Raw genomic sequence first — 17,974 nt, forward strand, 5'->3', positions numbered from 1 at the left:
GTAAATTCTCAATCAAATGCAAAACCTTTCTAGATTATTCACAATAAATTCAACCAAAGTACATTCTCAATCAAATTCTATTGTGTTTAATCATGTCTATTCTTAAATCTCCTAACCAAGTTAAAAGTTAATCAATCAAAGTAAATTCTCAATTGATTATAGTTGAAATTATTACTACCAACCAAAGTACATTCTCAATTGATAGTAAAAACCATTTAATCATATGAAAGTTCCTAAATTAAATCAAAGTAGATTCTCAATTTAAACCTAGAAACCCTAAAACTCATATAATCAATATGCATGTAGATTCAAACATATTATGATGCAAAAATCTTTGCTTTTAACAAGATAGAGAGATGAAAGACATAGAGAGAACAACTTAAATCAATAACCAAAGTAAACAATTGCATTAACTGAACGTAACCTCAGAATCCGTCATGAAATTACAGCAGAATAGCCCTAGATGCTTAGCTCTCCATGAATGGAGTTGAATACAAGATGAAAGAAAAGTGAGAGGAGTATGAGAGAATGAATGTATGAAGTGAAGTCCTCTGGGTCTCTTTAAATAGGGTTTGATTGGGCTTGGACTCTGAATAGTTTGTTGATAAGATATTTTCTGTTGATATATGATATCTTTCAAATATTCATTAGATTAAATCAGTTTTAAAGAATATTTGATAGATATTAACTTAATTATCTTATATCCTATATCTTCCAAATAACTAAAATATTTAGATAATGATAAAATTATTTGGAAGATATTTTCTGTTGATATTCCCAAATTAAATTCAACAACTGAATTTTATCTTTTAGATTTTCTGACTTTCCAAAATTGCACAAATGCCCTGAAATTTCTTCTATCTGCACTTTAGCCCGTTCTGAATTTTCCAAATAAAATCTGATTTTGGGCCTTGAATTGCCATTTGGACCAATAAAACTTATATTCTCAGCTGCACAAATAAACATTAGAACATCCAAGAATAATTTATGCGCTAAAACTCACTTTTTACGTCTCTTTATTTCTCAAACCCAACAATTCCAATCATCACAAATTCACTTAAAATCAACCATTTAAGCACAATTATCCCATCAAAAATTTGAATTTTAAAGCATAAATGTGGGCATAAATATGCACTCATCAGGGGCATAGATTATCAATGCTGGATCTTTATTTCGGATCAACAAAAGGTAATGTTACGTTACTTTATACATCAACTTCTAACTCTCTACCGTTCGATATTACTCTAACCACATCGTTCGGATTTACTCCCTTCCCCTCTTCATCTATCGTTCGGTATTACTCTATCCATACCGTTTGGCTTTACTCCCTTCTCCTCTCCTCTTCAGCTACCGTTCGGTACTACACTATTCATACCGTTCGGCCTTTCACTCCCTCTTTTATTCCTCCTCTTATAAACTTTTAGCTTCCTAACAGGTAACTTCAAATTAAACTTTATTTTCTATTTTGATTTGATTATGTATTAAAGGCTGTTGTCATTTGTTGGCAGGGATTAATGGCAGTATTTGATGAGATTTTGAATGGTGTGGAGCACAAGCTGTGTTTAAGGCATTTGTACAACAACTATAAGAAGAAATTTGGTGGAAGACTACTCATTAGAGACCTTATGATGGGGGCTTCCAAGGCAACATACTTTCAGGACTAGGAAAAAAAATGGGTGATCAATAATTTGTCTGAGTCATTTAATAGTATAATTTTGGTGGCAAGAGACAAACCTATAATTATTATGATGGAATGGATTAGGTCAGATACTATGAGTAGGTTTGCAACACTTAGAGAAAAATTTAACACATATCATGGTGATGTTATGCCTAAACCAAGAAAAAAACTGGATAGAGAAGTTGAAAAGAGTGGGAATTGGCTTCCAATTTGGGCAGGGGGTGCTAAATTTGAAGTCCCTCATGGCTTTACAATGGACAAGTTTGTAGTTGATGTAAGTAATCATAGTTGTAGTTGTTTCTTTTTGAATTTGGTAGGAATACCTTGTAGACATGTTGTTGTTGCCATACATTATAAATTAGAAAACCAAAAAGATTATGTTCATCCATATTACAAGAAACATGCTTATCAAACTTGTTATGCACCTGAAATAATTCCAATCAATGGACAACAACTTTGGCCTACATCCGACACTACACCACTACTACCACCCACTTATAAAACACCTCCTGGGAGGCCTAAAAAGTTAAGAAGAAGAGAAGCTGATGAATATGCAAGCCATTCAAAGTTGTCCAAGAAAAATATTGATATGAAGTGTAGCAGTTGTAATGCATATGGACACAATGTAAGACGTTGTAAAAAGAGGCAGAAAAGCAAGGTAACTTCCTGAACATGTTATTTACAAGTTCATTTGTTTATAAGTATGTTAAATCTAACTACCTTACTCCTTTCACAGGACACAAGAGGCACATCTGCAACAACATCTGCATCAGCTGCAAGGGGAGCATCTACATCAACTGGAAGGATAGCATCTGTAAGAAGAACTGCATCAGGTGGAAGGGGAGGATCTGCATCAACTGGAAAGGGAGTGTCTGCAAGAAGAACTGCAACAGCTGGTGGACCATTTGCATCAACCTCACAAGGTCAAACAACATCACGAATTGGAGCAGGCATAGATTTAGGGGCTGCATCAACATCACAACCTGGAGGGGCTGCACGTATGCGTGAAGGGGGAAGAAGAACATATTCATGGCTGCACAATTTCTAGGGGGTCTCAAGCGAGTTGTAATTGATTTGCTAGTGTAGCCATGTCACTTTTTTTAATGCTATAATGTACTGATTGTGACCCACTTAGGGAGACCATTAGTAGTGGGCACAATATTTTTTGGACCACTTGTTTGTCCTGTAGTGTAGCACATGCAATGTTAATTAAAGTAGTCGGGGACCACTTGTTATTGTTGACTGAATTGTTCTGTTAGTTTTAGTGCTCTGGGACCACTTCTTTATGTTCAACGCAATGCTCTGGGACCACTTGGATGACATTTTATTCTTCACTGTCCATTTCAGTCATTGTGCTTTAAATTGCTTGTTGGAGTAGTTATTTGTAAAACATTAGGGGGTTGGAATATCATATTAGACAGAGTTGCTATTTTTGCTGTTTAATGTAGTTCTAAAGAATGTAATTTGTGTTCAATTTGGTCCTTTTTTACGTGGAGTCCTTTGTGGCGTTGTGAGTTGGAAGGCGGAAAGAGGCCAAGCAGTGAGGGAGAAGAAGGGAACTGAACGACTGAAGGGGTGAGGCTACCGAACGGTGGAGGTGATGGAGGTGTGTGCCGCAGCGGATTTCTGGTTCTTGTGGTTTGCAGGTTTGGGTTGGCGAGGATGATGAAGGTGTGTGCCGCGGCGGCCCGTTGAAGAAGGGAGACTAGTAGTAGCGACGGCCATGGAGATTCCGCTGTTGGCTATGAATGTTGTACGAAACTCGCGATTTAGGTTGGTGCTAAAGGAGGAAGACTCGTGATTTGCTACAAGTTTGATAACGTCGTGGATAGAGATGTGGTGGTTGCAAGTTCTCGCGTTGAGTGACGCGATTGTTACGACGGCGACGGCTTGAAATGGGCTTTGCTACGCAGCAGTGGTGGCGGCCTAAGGTTTTAGAAGTTCGAGGAAGATGATGTGTGAAGATGGTGGTCTGGCGAGCTGAGACCCTAATCAGAAATACATTTTCAACAATTAGGGCTTAGGTGGTAGAGAAGATGATGTAGGAGCGAAGATGGTGGTTGGCCGTGACCGTGGCGGCGATGGTTAGGGTTAAGTGCTGGCTAGGGTATCTGTGTAGGGGAAATTAGGGTTTCTGGAGGTAGGAGATGATGATGACGTGTCAAGGGTGATGTGTCATTTATTGAACATCTGGACATTTGGCCGTTAACGATTTAAATGTCGTCTACAAAAAAGGACTAAATTGAATATAAATTACGTTCTTTAGGACAACATTGAACAGCAAAAAAAAATGGGACCATTTCGAATATTCCCAACCAAAATTGGGACAAAAATAGGTATTATACCTAAATTTAACTTACCAAAATGATTTTTTATTATATTATTTAAGAATTGTTTTTCATTTTCATAAAAAAAATATAGTTTTTGGTATATTTAGAAACTAATGGAAAGGCCATCATTACTCATATGACTTTTTAAGATTTCACACCAAAACATTTGTCTTTCATAATTTCCTTTTAATCTACTTGTTTGGTCTATTTGGAATCTAAGTGTGCATTTAAGTTCCATATTGAAAAAATAAAACACTATATAAAGGTGAAGACCCATAATTTATTGTCTTAAAGTTTTGCATAAAGAGTGGTGTCAATTCTTATATGATTGGACCCAAGTCTCATTGGTGTTGTGTCTCTCAAGTAAACCCCTTCTATTATAAACCTAATAGGGTCCACTAGTTTTGCCAAATCATTCACATTTATCTCTCATTTATCTTAATTTAAGGAATCAAAATATTTCTATTATGTTTTGTTATATTTGTTTAGGTGATAGTGATTTTAGCTTTAGTATTTTCAGAAAATTTAATTATTTAAAGACATGCAAAAAATAGAGTAAATAATATAAGAAATATTCAAATACAAAATTTCCTAACCATATTTTCACATTTAAGAAGAAATATTCAAATTCAAAATTTGCTAACCATATTTTCGCATTTAATTTCTTAAGGTGACACATTGTATAAACATAACAACACAACAACAATTCTTACCGACCCTTTGCCATCATTGACCACTACAACATCAAACCTTTTTATTTGTTTGCTTTTCTTTTTTATAGTGATTTTTCCCACACATGTTTTACATCTTTCTTCCCATAAAGCCATATTTTTTGTTTTTATTTTCTCTCACTTCGTTTTTCTCCACCTTCTTTGTTTCGTGATTATTGCTCCAACAACTTGAGTCCTCCAAATCAGATTTTTTTCTTACCTATAACCATCTCCTATTCTCCTTTCCAAATCTGATTCTCCATGTTGAGACTTTTCACTCTTTCTTAAAGCACCCAATAGTTTACCTAGGTGTTAATTCTCCTCATTTTATTCCTTGACTTTATTCAAAATGATTTCCTTCACCAACATTCTTAAGTGCTGAACTCGTTACAACTCGTACTTCATCACACTCTCTTCATGTGTTGCACTTCAATATCATATCATCTCCAAGTTTGGCACCCTCACCGCAATAACCTTAGTCACCTTCGTTGCCATGCACACGTTATCCGTTATGTCTCATTTGATGAATGATCCATAAATTGAATTATTCGAGCTACCTAGATGCCCCACTGAGTTATTCAGTTGTATGTCTTCAGTACCTGAGCTACTAATAAATTTGAGATCGACACCCAAGCTTTGTGTCATCATTAACAATGCCTCTTTCTCTTAAACATCTTCAATGAGAAAGTTGGTTGTTTCTTTTCTATCATTCTCAGGTTGACAATTTTTAGCCAAATGCACAATCTTACCATAGTTTTAACACTTATTTGAATTACAATCCTTTGCATAATGGTCATATTTGCTACACTTAAAGCACTCAACATTTGAGTTGCTCGATGATATCCTTTCCACTGACCTCCTCCTCTTTCATGCCAATTTTGTTCGCATATTTTCTTTTTCTCTTCATCTTGATCATGACCTCTACCTCCATGACCATTTCTTCTACCTCTTCGATCTCATCCTCAACCCTAAGTTTTCTGAGCTTTCTCATCTTTAATAGACACCTACATTTGGAGTACTTGATCAAGTGGCTTAGCATTCTTCTTCTTCTTACGCTGCTTGTGTGCCTAAAAAGACTCAACAAGCTCTTTAACCGAAAACATTAACAGGTCCTTGGACTCCTTACTTATTCACATCACGTTCTTAAAGACATCCCAAGGCTTTCTCCACAACTCAGGCAACAAGCAATGTTTCTCCATTTCTACTAAGTCGGTTCACCATGGTGTCTTCCTAAGTTATGTACTCAAACACTCTTTCAGTCTCCTTCATCGTCATGCACTCCAACTTATCCCTAATGTTTGAAGTTGAACCTGCTTCACTATATTACCCCCCCTATACAGTTTCTTCATAATGTCTCACCCTTCTTTTGACAATTTTTCACTTGTAATCTTCTCAAAGTCGGCCTCATCAAAATCTTGTTACAATATGTACAGGTCTACTTTGTCGTTAATGCCATTGCTTTTGTCAACTTCAGTACGGACACATTGTTTGTAAGATTGGTCATCTCACTTAAACTTCTCAAAGAACTCTCAGACACTCAAGGTCTTTGACTATAATACCAATATGTAGACAACAAATTTACTTTGTGAAAAACTGATTCACATCTATGATACAATTTATAGACTCACATATTTCCAACCGTTGCATTTAAAACATACAAAAATGTCTAACACATTAACTACCCACAAAATTATAACGTCTAACATATTAACTGCCCATAAAACTCCACTAACCAAATTTATTCCATTTAAGTTTATTCTAACATGGTAGTCTTCATCCGAGCATATGCAGGTAGTTAATAAGACCTTCAAAATGATGCTTATTATTTATTTGATAGTTTCAATTAGAGAGACAACGTTACTCATTTAAAGTGTGGTTCCCTATCCACCCAATTCTACCTACCACACAAAAACATGCTAAGGAATTATTTAACAGAGTGCATCATCTTAAGAAAATCAAACCTAAAAAGATGTTACACTAGAAAAACAATTCTTGTTTCATCCTACTTTGGACTTTACTCTAGTGGATTAACTATTGATCGTTTCCATTATCTTTGGAATCCATACATTTATCTCCTTAATAAGCCTTTTAGCATTTGAAAGTTTGCTGTAAATTTCTTCCATTACTTTTTACATCTCTTTCTTTAGTTCATCAAATTCTTGTTTTGTAATAAACTTTATCGATGAAGATGAACCATGCTACCAAGTCTTTAATTTAATTGCTACTCCAAGCCCATACCCTTTTCCTCTCGTGGATCTATCCACATCAAGCGATGGTTGAGAATGCCCTTGTGCCATTGCACTTTTGGTCGATTGGTTTAGTATGGGAGAAAATGACTCCTTTTTTCATCAATATAAGCCTAATATTTCACAATAATTCAAAATAGAATAGAATCCACATAATAAGTTACATGATTGTAAAGATGAGGGTTTATAACAATTAGATTTGGAAATCTAGTCTCCACTCATGTCTCATTCTTGTGTTGGTGCAGGCCATGCTTCAACTCCAATGGAGTATGGAAGATTCTTATCTCCTTAATATAACACAGAACAAACAATACAAGTTCCTAAGTTGGTTTGTTTTAGAGTCATTTCAACAATTGCTTATGAAGATTGATAAATGTTCAGGCTGGTTGCTTACCAAAATCGATGAGTTGTAGAAGAGGATGGAGTCCTTGTCGCGGTATCGACAATAACGATGATGGTGGTCGTGATAATGATGATGCCAACTATGGTGAGGAGAAGAGTAGTTTGAGGAAGAGAAGAAGCCATAAAAACTAACTTTCAGGGTTTTTGCTATGGATTAAGCTAACTTAAAAAAATTTACTTCCTTCGACGAGGTCGTTTATTAATAGCTTAAATACTCTTTTGGTTCCTATTTTTGTTGACTTTGTTCAAAGTGTGACTCATCTTTTTCAGATGTTCAATGTGGTCCAAATTTTGGTAAATTAAGTTTCATTTGGTTCTTTTTCATGATACCTTCTAAATTGTTAATGGTAGAGTGGACACGTTGACAATGTTTGAATAAGTTGTTTGATTTTTGCTTACGTGGTTCATCTTGCACAGTAGGAGTTGAATTTAAATAATTTTATTATATTTTGAAAATGAAATTGGACATATAAAGGGAAATATGGTTTATGAACTAAGGTTTCTAAACTGTGTGTGGGTTTTCTTGTGGAATGAAAATTGATTTTGCAAAGTCTCCCCCTGACAAAAATAGTGCGTGATTCTTGTTGAGGTATGTTTAGTTGTCAATCTTTGTCGTCTTACCGCAATAGCTGGGGACACCAAATTTGTCACTCCTCACATGGTGGTCGTTCAAGGGGAATTAGGATCATTCCCATTTTTAATTGGCGAAGTATAAATGAGAATTGGGATACAGTTGCAACATAGAATTCAACATTAATATGATGAATGTTAAGTGGTTGAATGACACCTTAGATAGGTCCTTACAAGAAAATTCAAATTTAAAGATAAGCGATATACATATTAAGGCAAGATTAATGAAATCAGGCCAAGTAGATAGTTCATTTAAAGACTATCATATAGTTAGCCATAAAAATAATTGTTCATTACATCCTCAACAACCAATAGAAGTATCACAACCACCAACACAATCAACTCAACAATCTCACAATCATCAAAGGAACCATCATAACCAATTTCGCAATCCTTACAACCACCACCTCAACCAACTTATCTGTGCTTACAACACCAGTAAGAAGAATTGAGTCAACCAATCAGGAGGGACAATTACAAATTAAAAGAGAAAGTGCATCATAGAATTTTGAATTTCATTTTAAACACATTTGTTCAACTTTTCTAAAGTATTTTGTTACACCTATCTGTGAAACATTTGTATTTTGGAAACCATGATAATGTTGAATTTTACCTATATTCCTATTATGAATAAGTAAATAAAATCAACTCTTTCTACCTTCTTTAAGCCTCAATTTGTTGTGTTTCTAAGTAGTTACATCTTAAGCTGTATTGATTCAATTTCATCATTAATCCCTTCTTTCTACTATATTTAGATCATTCACATGAAGCTTGTGATCCAATCCCAAGAATCAAAGAGCCGTAGAAGCAACAAGAACTGTGAAAAGAAGAAGATTGAACATGACACCTATAGCTGGGGTCTAGCTCAGGTGCAGCTAAGCCCCGTTTGTCTTAGCTTCCTGCAGCTGGGTGATAACGGTTGAGTATACCATTATCTGTGATGCAATTTTGATACTAAATCAACTCTTTTTGACTTAGAAGCTTGCTTAAACTCATGTTTTTAGTTTAGTTTTGTGAATAAAGTCAGTAGAGGGTATACTTGATGATTTTATCACTAAGTTCCCTTGATTTTGTAGGTTATTGGAATGATTTGAAAGAGGAGTTAAAGTACCAAGGAGTTGGAATGCAGAAGAAAAAGAGAAAAAGACGCAGTGCAGAAAAGTCAAGCTGAAGCTAAGGGCCTCCTCAGGGGCCCTGAGCACTAGTTCTCTCGCAGTTTCGCCTGCTTGCCCCCACTTAATGCGCTGAGTGCTAGCGTTATTGGGCTTGGACTTTATGTTTGCTCTATTTAAGAACTTGCATGTCCTAGGGTTAGTATGTCTTGATGGCTTAAGCACAGAAACACACGTTTTTTTTCCTTTTGGAGGCAGATTTGGGGATGTGGGAGCACTCCACTTCAGTTTATAGGGTTTTTCTATCTCTGTTATTCCATTGTACACCTAGTTTCTTCATGACGATGGAGAACTAATCTTATTTGTTGTTGGGGAAGATGTAACCTCTAAACTCTAATGTATTTGAATTTTTTCTGAATTATTATATGCTTCTTTCATTAATTGTCAGGGATTTTCTCCTTTGCTTTATGGTCTTCTTTGTTATTAGGAAATACCTAAAAACCACCATCTGGAGAATTTCTCCCAAAAGCAATATTACTCAGGGATGGGGATAGGAGGTTTGGTTGTCTTAAGATTCTATTCGTAATGCAAAATTAATTATTAGGTATGCAAGGGTTTGTAGTCTAATAATTAAGGTTAGGCTTTCTTCGTCGAGGGATCGGGTTTTAAGTAATTTAGATAGTGACATTAACACTTGAATGAAGAAGATGAATTCTTCTATGCATGAAAGTAAAGATGGTGAAATCTAAACCCCAAAACCATACTCATCTCATAGTATCAAAATCATCCATTCACTTTTGTGTTTAGCCTGAATTGATCAATTTGCATTCATATTTACTTTTGTTGCATTTGCATTTAAAAACCAACACAATATCTTTTCAGTCTTAATTACTTAAGTAATTACACAATTGTCTAGTATCGTGAGTCTTCTAGGATACGATACTTGGTCTTACCATTTTATATTACTTTATATGACTCGGTACACTTGTCGAGGTCTTAACACTAGGGTGTAGTTGGCATGCAGTTGAGTGCCTGCTCTCTTGAATGTTTTCATTGGGATGCAACTAAGCGCTCTGTTACTGGAATTTTGTAGCTGGACTGCAGCTGGGGTGCAGCTGAGCGATGGCGACGCTGATGTGGCAAATTTGGTCTATTTAGGACTGAAACGCGAAGGGATTTGTATCTTTGGGAACCCAAACGCGATTCCTCTCTGCTGGAGCACTTGGAGGCGAGCTAGGAGCTGTGGGAACAATCATTCTTCTTCCTTGGGTTCCCTCCCTTCTTCCATTTCCACCATTGTTGTAAGCTTAAGCTCTCAATTCATGGAGAGCTAGTTTCAGTCTTGTTGGGGGATTGATGTAAGCACTAAACTCTTATGGAATCTACAATTGTTCTGAATATATTGATGCTTCTTTCATTCATTGTTAGTATTTTGTTCCTTCTATTAATGCTTGTTGTGAAATTTCCACCCATGGCATGATAATTGGTTTGCTTGATATTGGAAAATATTGTGTGAACCTAGAACTGGAACAAAATACCCAAAGGAAATTGTATCTAGGGGTAGAACTTGGACCTTTGGTTGTCTTAGATCTCAATTCTTAATGCGGATGAACTTGTTAGGTTTTCCAACGGATTGGAGTTTAAGAAGTAATTCTAGGCTCTCTCTACCAAGGGATTGAGTTTGAGTAAATTAGAAGATTGACATTAGCACGTTAATGAAGAAGGTGTAATTTTATATGCATAAGAGTGAAATAGGTGAAATCAAACCCCAACAATACCAATTCATATCATTTCTAATCTTTCCATTTCTAAGTGTTTGAGTTACCAAAGTTCACTTCTATCATTTATGTCTCATTTACTTTAATTGCACTAAAACCCAAAAATATGGAATCATTCTTTAGTCTAAGTTAGTTAGAAATTATATGATTGTTTGGTGACACGAGTTTCTTGGGAAATGATATCCAGTCTTACCAATTTTATTATTTGATACGATTTGGTACACTTGCCAAAGTCTCAACAAACCACTATCTTATGGTTAAATACATTATGTTAGTTCGTTATGATGGTGTTATTATGTTATTACAAAAAGCAATGTATTTTGAAAACCACTTATCTGTAATATTTTAGGCAAATAGTCTTGTTATTATGTTTTTAAAAAAATTATGTTTATCTTTGGTGTTAAGATTATGTGTAAATTCACAAACTGTTCATTACATATTGGTATTGTAACGTACATACAAAACACGGACCACATTGACAAAAATTAACTAAAATTGGGACTTATTTGAACAAAAAACAATGAATCATAATTTCATTCTTTGATTCATTTGTACACATTACCAAAACACAATGACCCAAGCTTAACATTACATAACCTTAAATTTGGTGCCTTAACACATTAAACCAAAAGACAGGATGACAATATAAAGACATGAACCTAAACATACACAAACCATAACTATGTTCATTGTACCAACAATACAAACGACTCCTACTAACAATTGCATCCTTTTTTTCAAAACTTTTAGTGAATTCTCCATATCATAAATTTTCCTCCTTTACTTGGCAATGATAACATCCTTTTCATTAATATTTTCTTCAAAGCATCACATGAAATAGTTACACCAAATAACATTAGAGGAACAACTTTGTTATTCAACTTAAAAATAACAAAGACAACTACCAAGAAATATCTCCATTAAAAATAATTAAATATGCTACTATTAATATAACCTTGCAGTTAGGACAATCCCAACATTCTTTGAAGGTCTTGTCATTCTTACTACTGTCATCTCACCACAACTACAAATGAACATTATCCTAATTCTCCTTGAACCACCACCATGTGAGGAATGACAAATCCGATGCTCCCAACTATTGCAACAAGACGACGAAGATTGGCAACTAGACATAACTTTACCAATCAACAAACAAGATTTTTGTTAGGGTGAGGACTTTGTAAAATCGATTTTTATCCCATAAAAAAACCCACACATAGTTTAGAAACCCTATTTCCTTTTATGGCCATTTTTTGGTTTCAAAATACAATCAAGTAAATTAAATCCAACTCCAACTATGCAGGACGGGCTACATAAGCAAACAATGAAAAGTTCATTCAAGCACTACTAACGTGTACACTCTTTTGTTAACAATTTAAATGACATCATAAAAAAGGACTACATTGAACATATTTTACCAAAAATAGGACCACATTGAACATCCAGAAAACATGAGTCTGACATTGAACAAAGTCGACGAAAATAGGGACCAAAAGAATATTTAAACCTTTATGAATTTAAGATATGTTTTCAGTCCTTGAAGTATTACGTAAAATTGAAAATAGTCCATGGTCTAAACTTTTATATTGTTTGAACCCTGTATTTTTTAAAACATTAGTTTTTGTCCTATGTTTTCAATGACGTTAAAGTTTATCCCATGTGACAAACGACATGCCACGTGTTATTTAATTTTTTTATAAAATAAAATCATTGCACCGATGTAACCCGTGTTTTTCATGATTAATTAAAAAAAACAAAAAAAGTTAAAAAGACTCATTTTTATCCTCCATCAAAACACAACACGCCCTTCATTCTTCACCATACAATACCCATATTCATGCACCTTCCAATATTAAACTCACATAGGAATGTCCAAAACCACTCTCATATCCACCTACAAGGACACACACATAATACCATTACCTCGAACTCCATCCTTTTTCTATATTCTTCATTTTCAAGCTCAACCTTTTCCACGTCAGTACCAACATCCACAATCTCCAACCTCACCACCCAATACCATTCACGAGCACAAAACCACCAAACAGTCTCAACCATAACAACTTTCGTTGAACAAAAAAATCCAACCTGTAAGAAACAAATAAGCAAAACCTTTCCTAGCCTTCAATTTTCCTTCCCTGCAAATAAAGAAAACTCATACCCATTACCAACAAACCAACAATAAATAAGATCTATATCCCCAACCTCCATCCCCTTCCAAACACAACCATCTTCATCTATACAAAAAAATCATCAAATAAAAAGAGCAAACTATAGAGATCTTAAATTTCATTCCTAGCGCAAACAAACTTCATAAAGGATAGAATAAGAAGAAAAATCTCCAATTATAATTAAAATATGAACAAGATACTGAAAACAAATACCTTGGTTTGGAGGTCACTCTTGCATGCTATGTAGATGAAGAAGACGACATTATGTTGATGCCTAGTAGCAAAAAGGACAAGATCGACAAGGAGAGGATGAACGTGTAGAGTTTGTGTGACATCAGTGGTGTCTCCAACTTCTAACGACATCACCGGAGATCACTTCAGCCGTTGATGGTGGAAGTGTTTCACGATGGTTGTAATGTGGCTATCGCGTGCATGTAGATGGAAGAAAAAGAGGGGAAACAATTAAGTGAATGCTAGCGAATTTTTCAACAATAGTTAGTGCCCTGGTTGACTAAAGAAAACTTGGTCGTGTGAGCTAGGATTGGGTTACTGCTTTGGCTCATTGAAGTAGAGGTGGCGTCGGTTGATGCAAAGGTGTCACAAGATCTCCAACGGGGACAACGTCACCGGAATTTGTGTTGATCGGGTGGGTGATACGCAACGGATATGGGTGCTTCTCCATGGCTGCCTCCCTCGAAGATGAAGATGAATGAGAAGTTTATGGGTTTTTTTTTATTCCGGATAAGAAAGGTTGTGGTTGGGCTAAGCCTATTCCTTTTTGTTGATAGGGCAGCTTTAACCTTATTATACCTTGGTCTTTTATGATGAACAAAAGAACGGTTTTATGGTTTCTTGCACAACAAATGACATAACAATTGTTTTATCTTGATTATGTTTACGCTTTATAATTGAATTCATTATTGTTAATGAATCATGCTTAAAACAGATTGAATATCTCATTTCTGGTTGAAATAAATCGATTAAAAATAGTATATAATTTATTACATTTCACCATATCACTTAGTAAGCTAAAGAAGGTTGATAAAGGATGAAAATACCGTTATTTGTGATGTTATTTTAATACTAAAATAACCATTTTTGACTTAAAAGCTTGCTTAAACTCTTGTTTTAGTTGACTTTGGTAAATAAGTGAAGAGATGTTATACTTTATGAATTTGATCACTAATTCCCTCAATTTTGTAGGTTATTGGTATGATTGAAAGAGGAGCAAAAGTGTCAAGGAATTGGAACCCAGGAGGGACAACATAAGCACTGGAAAAGAAGACTAAAAGAAGGCTGAAGAAGGACTGTAGGGCGCCTGGTTGCCCTTTTTAGGGGCCCTCAACGTCACAAATCTCGCAAGGGCGCCTGATTGCCTCCATTTGGGGTGTTGAGCGCCACTATCCTCGCAGTCACGCCTGGGCGCCCCTTCTAGGGGCGTTGAGCGCCAGCAAGCCACAACACAGGACGTCAGGTTGCCCTCAACAGGACGCTGAGGGCCAGCCTCTTCGCAATCACTCCTGGGCGCCCTTAGTTGGGGCGCTGAGCACCAACAACGTTGGCCCATGATCCAATTTGGTTCTATTTAAGGGTTTCTACACTCTAGGGTTCACATCTTTGGACGGTTGAAGCATAGAAAAGCTTATTTCGACCCTTTGGAGGGTGATTGGGCATGTGGGAGATTTCCATCTCACAGGGTTTTCATTCATTCATTCTTCCATTGTATGCCAAGGTTCTCCATGACAATGGAGAAGTAAACTCATTTGTTGTTGGAGATGATCTAACCTCTAAACTTTCATGTATTTGAATATGGTTTAATCATTTTATGCTTTTTTCATTGAATGTTAGTGATTTTCTCTTGTTCTTAATGCTTGTTATGTTTTGGTCATTCATGACTTGATGTTTGATTTATTTGAGTATTGGGAAATATCTTATGAATCATGATCTAGAGAATTTCACCCAAAGGGACTATTGCCTAGACATAGGGATAGAACGTTTGGTTGTCTTAAGCTTCTTTCATAATGCAGAATTGATTATTAGGGATGCAAGACATTGTGGTCTAATAATTAAGAATAGGCTTTTTACGCCGAGACATCGGGTTCTAAGTAATTTAGAGAGTGACATTAACAATTTAATGAAGAAGATGAATTCTTATATGCATGAAAGTAAGGACGGTGAAATCTCCAACAACATTATCATCTCATATTATCTACTTCATCCATTCATTCTTGTGTCAAGCCTCAATTGATCAATTTGCATTCATATTTACTTTTGTTGTATTTGCATTTAAACACCAACAAAATAACTTTTCAGTCTTAATTAGTTAAGTAATTACACGATTGTTTAGTGTCGTGAGTCTTCTGGGATACGATACTTGGTCTTACCATTTTATATTACTTGATACGATTTGGTACACTTGCCAATGTGTTAAGAAGGGGCAAACTATTTTGTAGTAATTGATTATAAATGTATATAATCGATTAAAACAGAAAGCAAGCCACAATCTATTTCATAAGTGAGTTAATCTGTTAAAATGAAAATTGGATTCAAAATTTGCTTAAGTACAAGATTAATCGATTACATAAGTTGTTTAATCGAATTAAATCAATTTACTTTGTTTAATCCAGTTCATTTAATAGTATGATATGTTATAATTGTCAATGTAATCAAGAAATGGCTTATGTGATTAAATAATCGATTACGTGCTTAGAATAATCAGTTAAAACAGAAATAAATGCTTAACAAATTACATAAAAACCTTAATCGAGTATAATGCGTCAGGATATGAAAAATCCTATATATATGCGTCTTCATGCCTATTTCAAAACAAGAATTGCTATAACTTTCAAATACTAACGTTTTCATTGAATTTTGATTACAAGACATTCAAGAAGTGATATTGGAGAATCAAGGCTTCATTGGTTGCTTATTCATTAAGATTCTTTCAAGAAAAGTGTGATAAAGTTGTTCTGATTTGATCTACACTAGAGGAGTGTATCTTAGAGATCAGGTTCTTCATTGACAATCTTTGTATTGTGTTCTTGTGCGGGTTTGCTAGGGGTTAAAGGCTGTGAGTGCTCTTGTATTGTAAGAAATTGAGGATTGTTCATCTCTTGGGTTACTATATTGATTTTGAGTTGTAAGAAGAATGCATTGAGAGTGATATCTCTGTATTTATGTAAACTCAATCATTTATAGTGGAATCCCTTCAACTCAAGTTGTTGAAGGAGGATTGAATGTAGGCTTAGGATTAACGGAACCAGTATAGATTATCTATGTTGATCTTTCTTTATCTCTCTTGTTGATTCATATTTTTGTTTATTGATTTTAAGAAAACTAAAAAACTCATAAATATTTTGAAAATATTATTTTAAAAAGACTAATCCAATTCACTCCCTTAACTTGATATAAGACATTTTTTTTTCTAACACTCTTTTTACACCTCCATATTCATTGTTTACACTTCCATATGTTAGGTCTTTTAAACTTTTCTTTATTTATTTTTAATTAATCGTGTAAAACGTGGATTAGAGCGACACAAGAATTTTAATTTTATAAAATAAGTTAAATAATACATAACATGCCACGTAGATCAACTTTGACATCGTTAAAAAATAAAAAAATTCCAAAACCAATACTTTAAAAAATACTGAAATCAAACGATATAAAAGTTTTGATCAGGAGTACTTTCAAGGTTACCTAATATTTTAGAGACATATTTTTTTTTAATTTAAAAAGAATAAACTTTTACTTAATAAAAAATGAAAAAATATGTAGTTAAAAATATAATGATAAATGAGAACACTTTTCTTTTATCACAATAAATAAATTAAATTATGAGTGCGCATTATTAAAATTATATTTTTATTATTTTATTTTATTTTTAAATATATTGAATTTTAAAATTTTGTCTTCTTTTCTCCATAATCCAACTGTTGTATTGTCTACAACGGAAAATTCACAAAATAATTAAACAATTCAAACACGTATTCTTTGTATTATTACTTAAAAATTAGACTGAAATTAAAAAAGGAAATATAACTTAATTTGTTTGCAAATAGTTATCAAATAGTTACACGTACGGCCATTGCTAAAATATCGATAAATATCCCATAACAATTACTTATTATGCGGTGTAGTGTAAAACAAGTTGTCATTACTTTTGGATTTGTTTTATAGGATTGTACAGATTAGTTGTAGAAACAATTAATATAAGAATTTTAAATATACAACTGATATATTTAATTTAACTTTTCAAGAATAAATATTATTAATAGTTAGTATAAATTTCATTGAAGCTTTTTTATGTCCATAATTATATGTTTATTCATGTTACAATTTTTATATCTTCACTTCACCCTCTAGTTTACAGGTATCTCAAGAAAAAAAAAAGACATTAATTCTATATTTTCGTATTATATATCTCTCATTTTTATTTTTGTTGAAATTTTGCCCCCTCTCATTTCAGTTTTCTTGTACACTTTTTTAACAATTTTATTGTCTTGATTGAAATTCAGGTTTGTTAGGTAATACTCTCTTGCAATGCATTGATTTCAAACTTTACCTTGGGTAGAACGTGTGGGAGTGGAAAAAGTATTCAATATATATCGTCCTACCACTTCCAAATATATTCTTATAAACAAATTAAACCATTAAAACATTAGGAATAGACATGTTAAAAAGTTACAAATATTTTTTATGAGTTGTAAAATATAATTACTCATAACTAAAATAAAAAAATACATAATAAACAATAATATAATTTTATTATATATATATATATATATATATATATATATATATATATATATATATATAACTTTAAAGGAGAAAACATGAAATTCTTATTTAAAAATAGAAAAAACAATTGTAAGAAAAACCTTAAAAGAAACTATAATTTTTTCTGTTAATTTTTCT

The 17,974-nt window shown here is 34.0% G+C and overlaps 1 protein-coding gene across 1 annotated transcript; it reads left to right on the forward strand.

Moving 5' to 3' along the window:
- Positions 1–1,826: 1,826 nt before the first annotated feature.
- LOC148198602 (uncharacterized) lies at positions 1,827–3,257 on the forward strand. Its single transcript, XM_088115874.1, has 3 exons — positions 1,827–2,336; positions 2,415–2,676; positions 3,127–3,257. The coding sequence occupies exons 1-3, from the start codon at positions 1,827–1,829 to the stop codon at positions 3,255–3,257; spliced, it is 903 nt and encodes a 300-aa protein (XP_087972000.1).
- The last annotated feature ends 14,717 nt before the right edge of the window (positions 3,258–17,974 follow it).

This window comes from Vigna umbellata, chromosome 5 (genome assembly GCF_029865625.1).
Source record: "Vigna umbellata cultivar VRB3 chromosome 5, Vumbellata_1.0, whole genome shotgun sequence".
NCBI lineage: Eukaryota > Viridiplantae > Streptophyta > Magnoliopsida > Fabales > Fabaceae > Vigna > Vigna umbellata.